The 13,626-nt window shown below is 48.7% G+C and overlaps 1 protein-coding gene and 1 long non-coding RNA gene across 3 annotated transcripts in view; one reads left to right on the top strand and one right to left on the bottom strand.

The window, feature by feature from the left end:
- TPST2 (tyrosylprotein sulfotransferase 2) overlaps positions 1–7,059 on the top strand; it is a 52,905-nt gene extending 45,846 nt beyond the window's left edge. Inside the window, exons 5-8 of one of the 2 annotated variants that reach the window (XM_070475498.1) lie at positions 1,304–1,354; positions 4,836–4,884; positions 6,110–6,426; positions 6,539–7,059. In XM_070475498.1, coding sequence (XP_070331599.1) covers positions 1,304–1,354; positions 4,836–4,877 — 93 coding nt within the window. In that variant the 3' untranslated portion in view covers positions 4,878–4,884; positions 6,110–6,426; positions 6,539–7,059. The remainder of the gene's footprint in view (positions 1–1,303; positions 1,355–4,835; positions 4,885–6,109; positions 6,427–6,538) is intronic. The other variant, XM_070475499.1, reaches the window with a different exon arrangement.
- Positions 477–9,552, bottom strand: LOC110126778 (uncharacterized). Its single transcript, XR_002310537.2, has 3 exons — positions 8,335–9,552; positions 2,172–2,263; positions 477–864 (listed from the first exon to the last, which is right to left on the bottom strand). It is a non-coding gene; the product is annotated as an uncharacterized lncRNA (long non-coding RNA).
- Positions 9,553–13,626: the final 4,074 nt, after the last annotated feature.

Genomic DNA, 13,626 nt, shown 5'->3' with positions numbered 1-13,626 from the left:
AGCTCTTCGCACCAGGCGGCCAAAGTATTGGAGCTTCAGCATCAGTCCTTCCAATGAATATTCAGGGTTGATTTCCTTTAGGGTTGACTGGTTTCATCTCCTTGCAGTCCTAGGGACTCTGAAGAGTCTTCTCCAGCATGACTGTTTCTTAAATAATTTTAATTGAAAACAGTCAATATGCCAGAGTGGTGCATTTGGGGGAGACCTAACCTGAACCTCATCAATTACATGTTGAAGTATTAATTTTTTTATGTATCCGGTTAAGTTAAAAAAAAAACAGAAACACCACTAGAGGGAATTCCCTGGCAGTCCAGAGGTTAGGAATTTACACTGTCCCTGCTGAGGGTGTGACTTCAATTCCTGGTCAGGGGATTTCGATCCCACAAACCCTGGCCCCTGCCACCACCGCCCCTCCCCCCAAAAAAACCCACTGGAATTAATTTCACTTTTTTTTTTTTCATTTAACTACTGTGGCTACTGAAATATTTAAAATTACAGGGCTGTTCACATTCTGTTCTATTTTATAGCGCTGGTCTCTCCAGTGCCTTGTATTTCCGGAAAACAGTGGGAAGGCCTGGAACTTTCTGGTTCCCACTGCAGGGCCTCTGCCCTGCTGTGCCCTCCATCTGAAAGCTTCTCCTTCAGAGCTTAGCCTGGGAGGGTTTCCTTGGAACGTGGGGCTCAGCTCCGAGGCCCTCTGTCCCAAGAGGCCCTGTTGGACCACTCCCTCAGGAGAAGCCCCCTGGGCACTCCCAGTCACACCTCCTACCGTCCATGTTGTGCTTCCCATGGTTTGATCTGTCCTTTCCTTGTGTTCTGTTGTTACTTGTGGATTCTCTGGCCCTCCCTCGTCTAGAATGGAAGCTGCAGGAGAATGGGGATTTTAATTTGCCTTGTTAATGGTGTAAAACCCCTGCACAGCCCCACCGCCAACCCCAGAGCTTAGAGTAATGTCCGGAGCATTGCTAATAAACGTTTAGGAGGAGCCTATTAATAAATGTTTGTTGGAGTGGTGCATAGATGAGCAGGTGAATAAGTGGATGGGTACATTTGGTGGATAGATGGTTGGATGGGTGGGTAGGTGGATGGGGGTGTGGATGGGGGTGGAGGGCAGGTGGATGGATAGGTATATGCATGAGAGCGTGGGTGGATGGATGAATAGATGGATGGGTGGGAGGCTGGAAGGATGGAAAAATGGTTAGTTGGGAGGGTGGGTGGGTAGGTGGGTGGGTGTGGAAGTGATGGGCTCAATTTTATTTTTTGATCATTTCTAACAGTAGTGATTTTTTTTTCTCTTTCCTAGGTCTTGAAAGGGGACTATAAAACACCAGCCAATCTGAAAGGCTATTTTCAGGTCAGAAAGCCCAGGGGGATTCTGCAGTCCCACCTGTTTGCGCTGTGTGCTCAGACACTCCACTGCTCTAGGACGGCCCGCGGTGTTCCCCCCAGAAGGCTGGGTGGAGGTGGGGAACTGCTCAGGGGCCCTTGAGTGTCTGACCCACCCCGGCCACATCTCAGCAGCCCTTCTCCCCGAGCCCCGTCCTTCCCCTTGCCCCCTGGCCTGAACGCAGCTAAAGGGATTTGGTGCGGACTTTCTGTCAAACTTAATGCCTCCAGTCTTAAATTCGGCTAAATTTTTAAGTGGCCTTTCCCAAACACAGCCACAACCCAGAGCAAAAATTTCATCAGTCTGCCCCAAAACGAGAGTCCCATGATGCAGGTGTGTGTGCAGATGTGGACGTGACACGTCCTGTGTCCCCACACGCGTCCCCCACACCTGGCCTTCCCTGCATCCTGCATGTGTCCGTGGGAGTCTGTCCCTGGACCTTGTCAGAAAAAAACCACTCCTGGGACTGACGTTAAGCCAGTCTCCTTTTGGTGCTCAGGTGTTCCTTTAAAAAAAAAATTTTTTTTTTTAATTAATTGATTCTTGGTTGTGCCAACACGTGTGAGATCTTAGTGCCCAGACCAGGGATCTAACCTGAACTCTCTGCAGTGAGAGGCAGAGTGTTAACCCTGAGAATGCCAGGCAAATCCCGAAAGTGCTCCTTTCTTTAATGAATTGCCTGATGCCAAAATCAGTAGTTTTAGTTAGTGTGTGTGTATGTGTGTGTTGGCCAATAAAAGGTGAAACACCCTGTACCAATTTCTACTTCACTTATCAAACTCACACATTCTCACTGCCCGGGACCCCGCACATGTTGACCCTCTGGCGTTGAGTCCAATGCTCCCTGCATGGGAACCAGAAAGCTATCTCATGCCACTGTGAAAAGAAATGTTGCCAGAATTAGTCAGTACTAATTTGTTATTTGTTTTAACCCAAAGAAGATGTAACAAGAACAACACACAGAAGTGAGCGGAGGGGAATTAACCACAATCTGAACTCTTTCTGTTTTTACATATAGTCGTTTTTTTTGGCCCACCTGGATATTCGTTTTTGTATTCCTTGCAGTTGCATGGGATGAGCTGCTTTGTTTTGCTGTCTTAGTGTTTTTCCATCCTGGGGTTTTCACTGTGGCCGTTTTGGGTGACTCCATCGTTACCTCTGGAATGCATTCTCTGCCACCAATTGCGTAACTGTTGCCCTGAGATGGTTTGTAATTCTTGCAGTATTTTGAATGGTGTCATGCACCTGTCCTCCTGGTTTCGCCTCTCCTGTAGGGTGAGTGGTGCAGGGCTCTATGGACTCATTGCCTTCGAATACATTTTTAGGGAGTGGAATGGGTGGACCGTCTTTAGAGTCTTGATTGAATTTTGTTACAATGTTGCTTCTCTTTTATGGTTAGGGTTTTTTTGGCTGCAAGGCATTGGGTCTTAGCTCCTCAACCAGTGATGAAACCTGCACCATTGGAGGGAGAAGTCTTAGCCACTGGACTGCCAGGGTTAAGGACCCTGGAAGGGTCCTTTTAAGACTCTTGAACCACAAGGCTGAAATTGTCTTACAAAAGGGCTGGACCAGTTTACACCCTCTTGCACTGTGTGGGACCATTTTTGCTCTATTAGGACCAAAAATGAAGGGATGGCATATGCTTTGTCATCATGAGCAGTCCCGCCCTCAGGAGAGCTACCCCACGAGTTATATCAGATTCCTACTTCCTGCCCTCTTCTCCTCCAGGGTCCCTGCACCCATACACACATGACCTCATGCAGGATACTGTAACGCTTGGAAACAATCTTAGGCAACAGTGTGGTGTGTGCATTATACCGAACACTAGGATACTATGTAGCCATCCAGAATGTCCTTGTGCAACAGAAAAAATGGGAAAATAGGAAGCCAGCAAACCAAAGGAGCTCACACATCAGAATTGCAGCTCCTGCAGAAAATGAGTCCACAGTTCCTGCAGTCCACACACTCTCTCCTTCCGAGGGCTTCGCTGTTCCCTCTGCCAGAAATGCTCTGCTGCCCACGCCTGTGCATGGCTGGCCTCGTTTCATCATCTAGATCTTTGCTCACCGGGTGATTTCCAACACCAACAACCTGACTGTCCAGATGCCAGCTAGCTGTTGCACACCACGGTTCAATTCTGACACTGATTTCCAGACATAGCCTCTAACCCCCCAGGTTAAGGGCCCTCGCCTCACAGGAGTGCCCCCTCTTCAGATGCCCAGATGACCCACCTTTCTGTCACTTGTCCACCAGCCCTGAAGCTCTCTGAGCCTCATCCTTTAGGGATGTTTCTGGAGGTTTAATTAAGCAGTAGGCACGTGGGCTCCCCAGGTGGGGCAGGGATAAGAAATCTACCTGCCAGTGCAGGAAACATGGGAGATGCGGGTTCGATCCCTGGGTCGGAAAGATTCCCCTGGCGGAGGAAATGGCAACCCACTCCAGTATTCTTGCCTGAAAAATTCCATGGACAAAGGAGCTTGGAGGGCTACAGTCTATGAGGTTGCAAAGAGTCGGACACAACTGAACATGCATGCATTAAGTAGGCATGGTTGATTAAATCGTTGACTGTTATTCATTGCTCTCCAGAGGTTTGGGTAGGGGTGGTGGGCACTGAAATTTCCAGCCCCTTAATCATGGGTGACCAAGCCCCCATCCTGAAGATCAGGGGCCCCAGCCACCCAGGCGTCTCATTTGCAGACAAAAGATGCTTTTTATCACTAGGGAGATTGCAAGGGTTCTAGGGCTTGCTGCCTGGACCAGGGTAAAGATCAGATGTAAGTTTGTTATTATGTACACACATGCTAAGTCGCTTTAGTCATGTCCTGCTCCTTGCCCACCAGGCTCCTCTGTCCGTGGGATTCTCCAGGCAAGAATACTGCAGTGGGTTGCGGTGCCCTCCTCCAGGCGTCTTCCCCACCCAGGGATGGAACCCGTGTCTCATGCCTGCTTGCATGTTCTTTACCACTAGCCCTGCCTGGGAAGCCCAGATCTTTCATTACACTACACCTTAAACGTCATCCCTCTGCAGGGGCCTCTGTGAATCACTTTGAAGGTGCCTCAGCACCCGTCACTCATATCAGCCCACTGTGTTGCCTGGCCTTAATAATTCCTTACAGACTAGAATGTGAGGCGCAGGGGAATAGGAGGGGGTCTGTCATGTCATGTTCTATGATGCTGGGGGAGACTGAAGGCAGGAGGAGAAGGGGACGACAGAAAACGAGATGGTTGGTTGGCATCACCAGCTAAATGGACATGAGTTTGAGCCACCTCCTGGAGATGGTGAAGGACAGGGGAGCCTGGCATGCTTCGGCCCATGGGGTCACAGAGTTGGACACGACTGAGCGGCCGAACAGCCAGTCCTGTTGACAGTAGCTCAGTGAGGGAGTGTGTTGTGAGCCCCTGGCACCCCCAGCTGGCCGTGACCTTCCTGTGTGTTGTCTTCCTCCAGGTGAACCCGAACAGCACCTCCTCCCACCTAGGAAGCTCGTGATTTCCAGGTAGGCCTCTGGACTTCCCTGGGGCCTCCCACCACTTCTGAGACCAGGAGCCACTTTTCTGAAAAGCTTGTTCCTTCCTGAGCCTCCCTGGGTTGTGGAGAGGCTACCAAGGTGGACTGACCCAGCCCTCTAGGTTTCCATGGTGATGGCTTGGGGAGCTTTTTATAGAATCAAGGCTTGGTCTCCTAGCTCTGGATCTGGGTGGGGGTAGGCATCAATGGTGAACCAAAAAGAAACAAGTTGCTCTGTCGTTGGGCAGCGGGGTACAGAGTACCAGTGTGATGGGGGGAACTCTAGACGATTTGGACAGGCCTGGCTTCTATAAACAGCATCAGGTTGGCCCAAAGCAACTAAGGTTCTAATAACAGGCACCGGCGGCTCTGGTCTAACAATAGCCCCCATTGCACTGGCCCAAGTGGTCCTGGCCATTACTCTTCTTACCCTCAGCATCCCTGGGAGGCACGTTCCTGATTTTAAGGAGGAGAAAAACCGAAGCCCAGAGAAGGGCTTTGACTTGCTCAAGGTCACGCAGCCACCAAAAGTCATCTCCCCCAGAGTTTGTGGTTTTTTTTTTTTTCAGAGTTTGTTTTTAACAGATGATTTTAAGTGCATTTTTATCCATCCGTGTTTTGCCCGGAGGGGCAGGAAAACAGGTTTTAATCTTGGGAAGATATTTATCTAAATATCTAACTATCTCAGAACTCACTCCAGGTTGGACTCCTGCTGGCCTCTGTTTTCCCTATCTGGAGAATGGGGATTCGCCCCGTTCCGCTTCCAAGGGTGGGTGTGAGTTGACGTGAGCTGGCCCCGGGTGGGAATGCTAGGCCCTGGCGCTAAGGCTCCAGCCACTGAACTCGCTTCCTTACACGGCTCAGCTTCTCTGATCAGGCTCAAGGAGACCTGGGGGTCTCGGAGGCCAGGACCAAGTTGCCTGGGTATTTATTCTGCTGCTGCTTTTAAACTATAACAGAGCTTCTAGCCTCAAGCCTATTTTTAGTCCTTGCCTTCTTTTTAAATAATCAGCATATTTTTTTGTTTTTCTTGAAGTCCCCTTTGCACCAGCCCCCAAGGCTGGAGAGACACTTAACTCACCACCATTACCAGGGTTCCCATTTTGAGCTGTGCTAAATCCAGGACTTGCGCTTCATTCCTAAGAAGCCTTGAGTTGAAAGCAGCCTTTTCCGTGTTTCTCCCTAACTCGATTTCCGTCGCTCTCTTTCTGCAGGTTCCTTAGTAGAATCCTGAACCTTTGATAAAAGCCAGATCCGTTCCCCGCTTTACTGTTCAGACGATGTACCAGAGACAGGGTGCTTTAGCTAATTCCCAGGAGGGAGTTGCCCTTAAATACATGCCTCCTCCCTCGCCTCCAGAAATTCACTGGCATTTTTCATTGCTGCCATTTGCTCTTCATTAAGTCAGGAAAGTGTATCTTCGAGGTCGAGAGGCAGCAGGCTGAGCTGTGCATAAGAACCCAGGAGGCATTTTTAAATGTAGATTCTCTCCGGCCATCTGGGATGCTATTGGAAAATCCCACAGGCTTATGTGAGTACACGCAGACCATCCGTCCAGCCGTCACACGTATAAATATACAAGAGCTATTTTGGAATCATGACTCTGGGGCCTAACGCCCATTTTTTTGTTTTTCCCCTTTCAGATCTCGGCACATGGCTTTGTTTGCCAGAGGAGGAGAAACTGCATTCGAGTGGAAATCGGACCTCTAATCCAAGCATATTGCTTGCTATTCACCGCCAAAACAGGACTGCTCACGAGGAACGCCTTTGCATATGTGTTTGCAAAGGCTGAGTCATTGGAAACTTAACCTTGAGATGCTCTGTCTTAGGACAGTGTGGGGTAGGGAGCCAAGAGTGTGAAAGTAGTCCTGCTTTTGGAACTTAGGTTATTTTATATTCTTCCCCTCGAGAACTTCTTTTGTTTTTTAAGAAATGGACTTGCCGTCCTCCTCGATTCACAGGACTGCTGTGGCGGCATGTGTCTGGGTCAGGGCCTGCCGCCTGCGCCTCTCCTGTCGACCCTTACTTTTGAAGTCAAAGAATCTATTTAAGAATTTTAATATATGAGGCTTTCTTTTATCCTTCCTTGGTTCTACTCAGTTTCACAGAGGAAGAAAAATTATATATATATATATATTATTTGAATAAACTGAACAAGGACTCATCTGTCTGTGCCCTACTTACAGAGAACTTCCCTGGTTGCTCTGATGGTCAGGAATCCGCCTGCCAATGCAGGGGACCCACCCTCCATCCCTGGGTTGTGAAGGTCCCATGGAGAGGGAATGGAGACCCACTCGAGTATTCTTGCCTGGGAAATCCCGTGGACAGAGGGGCCTGGTGGGCTACCTCCATGGGGTCGCAAAGAGTCGGACATGACTGAGCGACTTTAACACTTACTTTACAGAGTGAATAGATTTTTTTTTCCCCTCTGAGTTTTGTCAGGTGCATTGATGAAGAGCAGAAGCTGGAGAATAGGTCCACGCAAGGGCACAGCTGGACTCCCGTGTCGGGGGTCCCAGGGCCACCCTCGGGTTCCGCAGTTGGCTAGAAGGACTTAGGGAATTCAGCAAACCTGGTCGGCTCACAGTTAACGGTTTATTACAGTGAAAGGAAGTGGATTAAAGTCAGTAAGGGAGGGACTTCCCTGGTGGTCCAGAGGTTAGGAATCCACCTTGGGATGCAGGGAAGGCAGGTTGGATCCCTTGGAACTCAAGATCCCACATATCTCAGAGCAGCTACTGAGCCTGCATGCTCTAGAGCCTGGCATTGCAATGAAAGATCCTGCACTCTGCAATGAAGGCCTGACACGGCCAAATAGATACTCAAAACTAAAATCAGCGAAGGGGGAAAAGGCGCAGAGGTCAGAGTCCAGGAGAGCCTACACACAAGCCCTCAGATGCCGTCTCCTAGTGGAGTCATAACAAACATGCTCACTTCTCCCTCCAAGGATATGTGATGGCATGTGTGAAGTGTTGCCGGCCAGGAAGGCTCACCCGAACCTCGGTGGCCAGCTGTTTTTTACTGAGTGTCAGTCACGAAGGTACGGGGCAACTGACCTTAGTTACTCTTGTCTCCAGCCCTTCCAGAGGCCAAATGATAACAGCATGACCCAAGACCCTCCCTGCATAGATCACAGGATTAACATAGACTCTCCGGCCTGCTGTGGGTTGCGGTCCTAGGTATCCAAAGACACTCCTTTTAGTAAAGGACATGCCAGGAGGTGAGCTCCCAGGAGCTGGTCCTGTCCTTTCTTTGTCATCTGCAGCATTGGAACTCCTAATCTGCTGAGTTGGTCCTTGGTTCGACAATCCCCCCCAAATGCTTAGGGATCAGCCAGGCTTAGAATACTTTCTTATCTTTAAGGGTTACATATTTTACCCACACCCCCTTGCCTTCATTCCCATGACGGTAGTGAGGTTTCAGGAAGGCAGTGACTCACGGTGGCGTGGGGGATGGCTTTTTGGAGTCAGGCCAGAGTACCAGCTATGTGGCTTGTGCCCCTGTTTCTTCATCTGTAAAAGGGGGAAGTTAGAACTTCCTGGGTTTATTGGGAGGGGCTGGTGGGTGACGTGGGTGTGTTGCCTGGTGAGTGATGAGCTCGCAGAGGGAAGCTTCTGGTCTTCTTGGTCTTGAGACCACAGTGGAATGGGCTGCTGCTGGAGTCGTGGACGCAGGAAGCTCGTGACCCTCGAGGGGCGTGATCTCAGCTCCTTTTTGCTCATCTCAGGCTGGTCTGGATCTTCCGTTCCTGCAAGCTCAGGCCATGATACGTGTTGTGACAAAAACTGAAAATAAGACTAAGCCATGTTCTGTTGTGGAGTGTCAGCATCCCGGAAGGCATCCAGGCTTGTTCATGGTTCCACCCATCCATCCCTGTGTGACTAACCGGCCCCCGGCTTCGGGACTTAAAACCATGCCTTGTGCAACCTCTCAGTTCTGGGAGTCAACTAGAGCGACCCCGGTGGTCCTCATAGCCCGATGGTGGCTGGGGCTTGTCGCCCTAGTCAGATGGTCTAGGCTCCTGCATTCGCGAGTCTGGTGCCTGGGCTCAGGTGTTTGGATCATCTGCAGGCGTCACTATTAAGATACCCTCTCCACGTGCCAGCCTGGGCTTCCTTGGGGCATGGCGGTCTCAGAATAGCCGGACTTCTTACATGACAGCTGCCTCCACCCCCTACCTCCACCAGCAGGTGCCACACAGTTGAGGGACATAACTGGAGCCGGTGCAGTGTCTTTTCCCCTCACCTCACGCGTATCACCTTTTGAGGATGCTTGCTCTACAGGAGCACCCCAGGCCTGCAGAACCTCCTCTCAGCTATCTAAGGACGGTGCTCACAGATTCTTGAAAGATAACTAGGGGAGAAACCATCTGTAAGAAACACTTCAAAGGAAACCATATTTGCTAGTCTCAGCTCATCTGGGTCTTCGGTTCTGCCAAGCTCAGGACATGATATATATTTTTGTGACAGAACTCAAATTAAGACTCAGCCATGTGCCACTGTAGAATGTCAGTGTCCCAGAAAAAGTACTTGTGCTAGACTTTAAATATATCATCTTTGAAATGCCGCTTACAGATTGTTTCTATGGTACCAACCTATTTAAAGTTTTAACTCAGGATTTTTTTCCCCACCAAATCTTTTGAAGGCAATATAGAAACAGTGCTGTATGGTGTGAGGGGCCTAAGCGGGTGCTTAGGAGTGTGGACCCCGTGGAAATATTACAGAAACTACCGTGGAAGGTTGAGGAATTGAAGAGATGACATATGCAGACCTTTTTTTCTTTGTGACCCTGAGCAGACAGGAGTCACTCTGTACGTTATTTGCTCAAGTAAGTGGACAGAACTGATGTGGGCTGGGGCAGGCACGGTGTGGCAGAGAAAGCACTCGTGCGGCACCGCCCTTAAACGCCCTGTGTGACCCTGGTCCCTCCCCTGTGGCGTGGCCCCCTCTGTCGCCTCTTCTGTGAAAAGGGAAGAAATGGACCAATGAGTGTCCGAGAGCCCTGCCAGGCTTCTGCTGAGGAACCTTGTTGCCTGGCAACCCCTCCTGGGAAGGCTACATGTCTGAGCACCTCATTGGGAATCTAGACATGGGCCTGGATGCCCCTGGGTCCCAAATGAAGGGTTTTATCTGGGGAATTCTGGGAGACCAGGCTGGGTCTGAGAATCCTGAAACTAAACCTCTGGCCACCTCCCTCCTGGCTTTTCCGAAGGCTGTGCACTTGCGTTCAAAAATCTGGAAAAACCACTCGTCCTTGAGGCTCGAGACCTTCCATGCAGAGATACGAGACTGAGTCTTCTAAATCAAAGTAAATCTGACTGAGCCAGGAGCTTTTTACATTCATTAATTAGCTCTCTCCCGCTTTTTATTTTGGCCCTGGGACCGCCTTTCAGAGTAGCACTAGCTTTATCCCTATTTTAGAGATGGGAGGGACTTCCCTGGTTGTCCGATGATGAAGACCTTGTGCTTACACTGCAGTGAGTGCGGGTTCGATCCCTGGTCAAGGAACTAAGATCCCACTTGCTATCCAGCCAAACAAAAATAATATGCCAATAGAGATGGGAAACTGAGGTGTAGAGAAGTGGAACAACCTGCCCAGGTCTCAGAAGAAGCAAAGTGGATATTGGGTCCTTGAAGTTTTACTCCAGAACCTTCAGTTTAAAAAAAATTCTAAGTGCATTGTTGTTCAGTCAGTCAGTCATGTCTGACTCTTCGCGACCCCATGGACTGCAGCACGCCAGGCTTCCCTGTCCTTCACTGTCTCCTGGATTTTGCTCAGACTCATGTCCATTGAGTCGATGATGGCATCCAACCATCTCGTCCTCTGTCACCCCCTTCTCCTGCCCTCCATCTTTCCCATCTTTTCCTTTGAGTTGGCTCTTCTCATCAGGTTGCCAAAATATTGGCACTTCAGCACCAGTCCTTCAAGTGAATATTCAGGATGAAACTTTTTTTTCTTTTCATCATTTGAGAATAAGTTGCCTACATGATGTCCTATCACTCCCTAAATACTCTAGTGTGTCCAGATAACAAAGGCATTCTCCACTGTAACCACAGGACAATCATCACAAGCAAGAAACGAACATGGACACATCACCACCGTGGAACCCTCAGACCCCACTGAGGTTCTGACAGCTGACCCGGTAACTTCCTTTATCACAAAAAGATCCAGTTCAAAATAGTCTGCTGCCTTTAGCTGTCATGTCTCTTCAGTCTCCTTTGGCCTGGAGCACTCCAGGGTTTTGCTTTACCCTCCACTGCCTCGGCACTTGTGGAGATTGCAGACCAGTTTTCATAAAAGTTTACTCACTGTGCCGGGTCTTTGCTGCAAAGGCTTCTCTCATGTAGAGAGAGGGGGCTGCTCTGAGGCGCGCTGGCTTCTGCTTTCCTTGGCTTCTCCTGTTCTGGAGCACAGGCTCTGGGGACCGCGGGCCTGAGTAGTCATGGCTCCCAGGCTCGAGAGCCCAGGCTGAGCGGCTGTGATGCCAAGGGCGTAGTTGCTCCACAACATGGGGGGGTCTTCCTGGATCAGGACCAGGGATCGAACCAGTGTCTCCTGCATTGGCAGGCGGATGCTTTACCACTGGACCACCAGGGAAGCCCCAGACCCGTTGTTTTACACAAATCCCCTTACCGGAGTTTGTCTTACATATCCTCATGGGTCCACTGAGCTTATGCACCTTGGCAGAAATCACAGGGTTGATGCTTCGATCTTCTCAGGACATCCCATTGAAGATTTCCATTCGCCCCATTCTAAGGGACACACACACTCTGATCACTTGAGCAGAGCCTGTATTCTCAATTGACCCCACGACCATCCACAAAGTTTCCTTCTCCAGAAGCCACGTGGTAGGGTCCATTTGTTGAAGTAAATCAACTAGCTTCAATCCCTTGAGATCAAAGTAACTACAGATTTATAAAGTCTGCTGTAAAGCTATGGGCATGGCTACAGAAAAGCCAGGCTTAAGTTTATTTTTGGCTTTGACCTATTAGCAGAAGCAAGTACGTTTTCAGACCCAGGCTCAAAATGGTTTATCTTGTCTCTGTGTTTCCCTCACTACTCATAGTGGGCCTTCAGTCTCTAAGACTTGCTCCCTCTGGCCTCTCCTCTACTAAAACCTCACTTTCTAGATCCTTTCCTGAGTGCTACTATGTAGTATCTATCTGTCAGGTACATGGACAAGACATGTCACTGGGGATACAGAGACACAGACCCCTTGCCCAAGTAATTGGCTTCCTGTGGGTTCTCGTTCAATTCAGGACCATGGGAATTCAGACCCACGTCTTTTGACTCTAAGTCCATTGTTCTGTGTATACATTAACAATGCCTCTTGGGTCTTTACTGGAGAAGGGAATGGCAAACCACTTCAGTATTCTTGCCTTGAGAACACCATACACAGTATGAAATGGCAAAAAGATAGGACACTGAAAGATGAACTCCCCAGGTCGGTAGGTGCCCAGTATGCTACTGGAGATCAGTGGAGAAATAACTCCAGAAAGAATGAAGGGATGGAGCCAAAGCAAAAACACCACCCAGTTGTGGATGTGACTGGTGATAGAAGCAAGGTCCGATGCTGTAAAGAGCAGTATTGCATAGGAACCCGGAATGTTAGGTCCATGAATCAAGGCAAATTGGAAGTGGTCAAACAGGAGATGGCAAGAGTGAACATCGACATTTTAGGAATCAGCGAACTAAAAATGGACTGGAATGGGTGAATTTAACAGATGACCATTATATCTACACTGTGGGCAGGAATCCCTTAGAAGAAATGGAGTAGCCATCATAGTCAACAAAAGAGTCTGAAATGCAGTACTTGGATGCAATCTCAAAAACGACAGAATGATCTCTGTTCATTTCCAAGGCAAACCATTCAATATCACAGTAATCCAAGTCTATGCCCTGACCACTAATGCTGAAGCTGAAGTTGAACAGTTCTATGAAGACCTACAAGACCTTCTGGAACTAACACCCCAAAAAGATGTCCTTTTCATTATAGGGGACCGAAATGCAAAAGTAGTAAGTCAAGAAATACCTGGAGTAACAGGCAAATGTGGCCTTGGGAGTACAAAATGAAGCAGGGCAGAGGCTAATAAAAGTTTTGCCAAGAGAACGCACTGGTCATAGCAAACACCCTCTTCCAACAACACAAGAGAAGACTCTACACATGGACATCACCAGATGGTCAACACCGAAATCCGATGGATTATATTCTTTGCATCCAAAGATGGAGAAGCTTTATACAGTCAGCAAAAACAAGACCGGGAGCTGACTGTGGCTCAGATCATGAATTCCTTATTGCCAAATTCAGACTTAAATAGAAGAAAGTAGGGAAAACCACTAGCACTGGGGTATGACCTAAATCAAATCCCTTACAATTATACAGTGGAAGTGACAAATAGATTCAAGGGATTAGATCTGATAGAGTGCCTGAAGAATTATGGATGGAGGTTTGTGACATTCTACAGGAGGCAGTGATCAAGGCCATCCCCAAGGAAAAAAAAATGCAAAAAGGCAAAATGGTTGTCTGAGGAGGCCTTACAAACAGCTATGAAAAGAAGAGAAGCGAAAAGCAAAGGAGAAAAGGAAAGATAAACCCATCTGAATGCAGAGTTCCAAAGAATAGCAAGGAGAGATAAGAAGGCCTTCCTCAGTGATAAATGTAAAGAAATAGAGGAAAACAATAGAATGGGAAAGATTAGATATCTCTTCAAGAAAATTAGAGATACCAAGG

Source organism: Odocoileus virginianus, chromosome 12 (assembly GCF_023699985.2).
Source record: "Odocoileus virginianus isolate 20LAN1187 ecotype Illinois chromosome 12, Ovbor_1.2, whole genome shotgun sequence".
In the NCBI taxonomy this organism is placed as follows: domain Eukaryota; kingdom Metazoa; phylum Chordata; class Mammalia; order Artiodactyla; family Cervidae; genus Odocoileus; species Odocoileus virginianus.
This window is presented reverse-complemented; position numbering and strand designations above follow the sequence as displayed.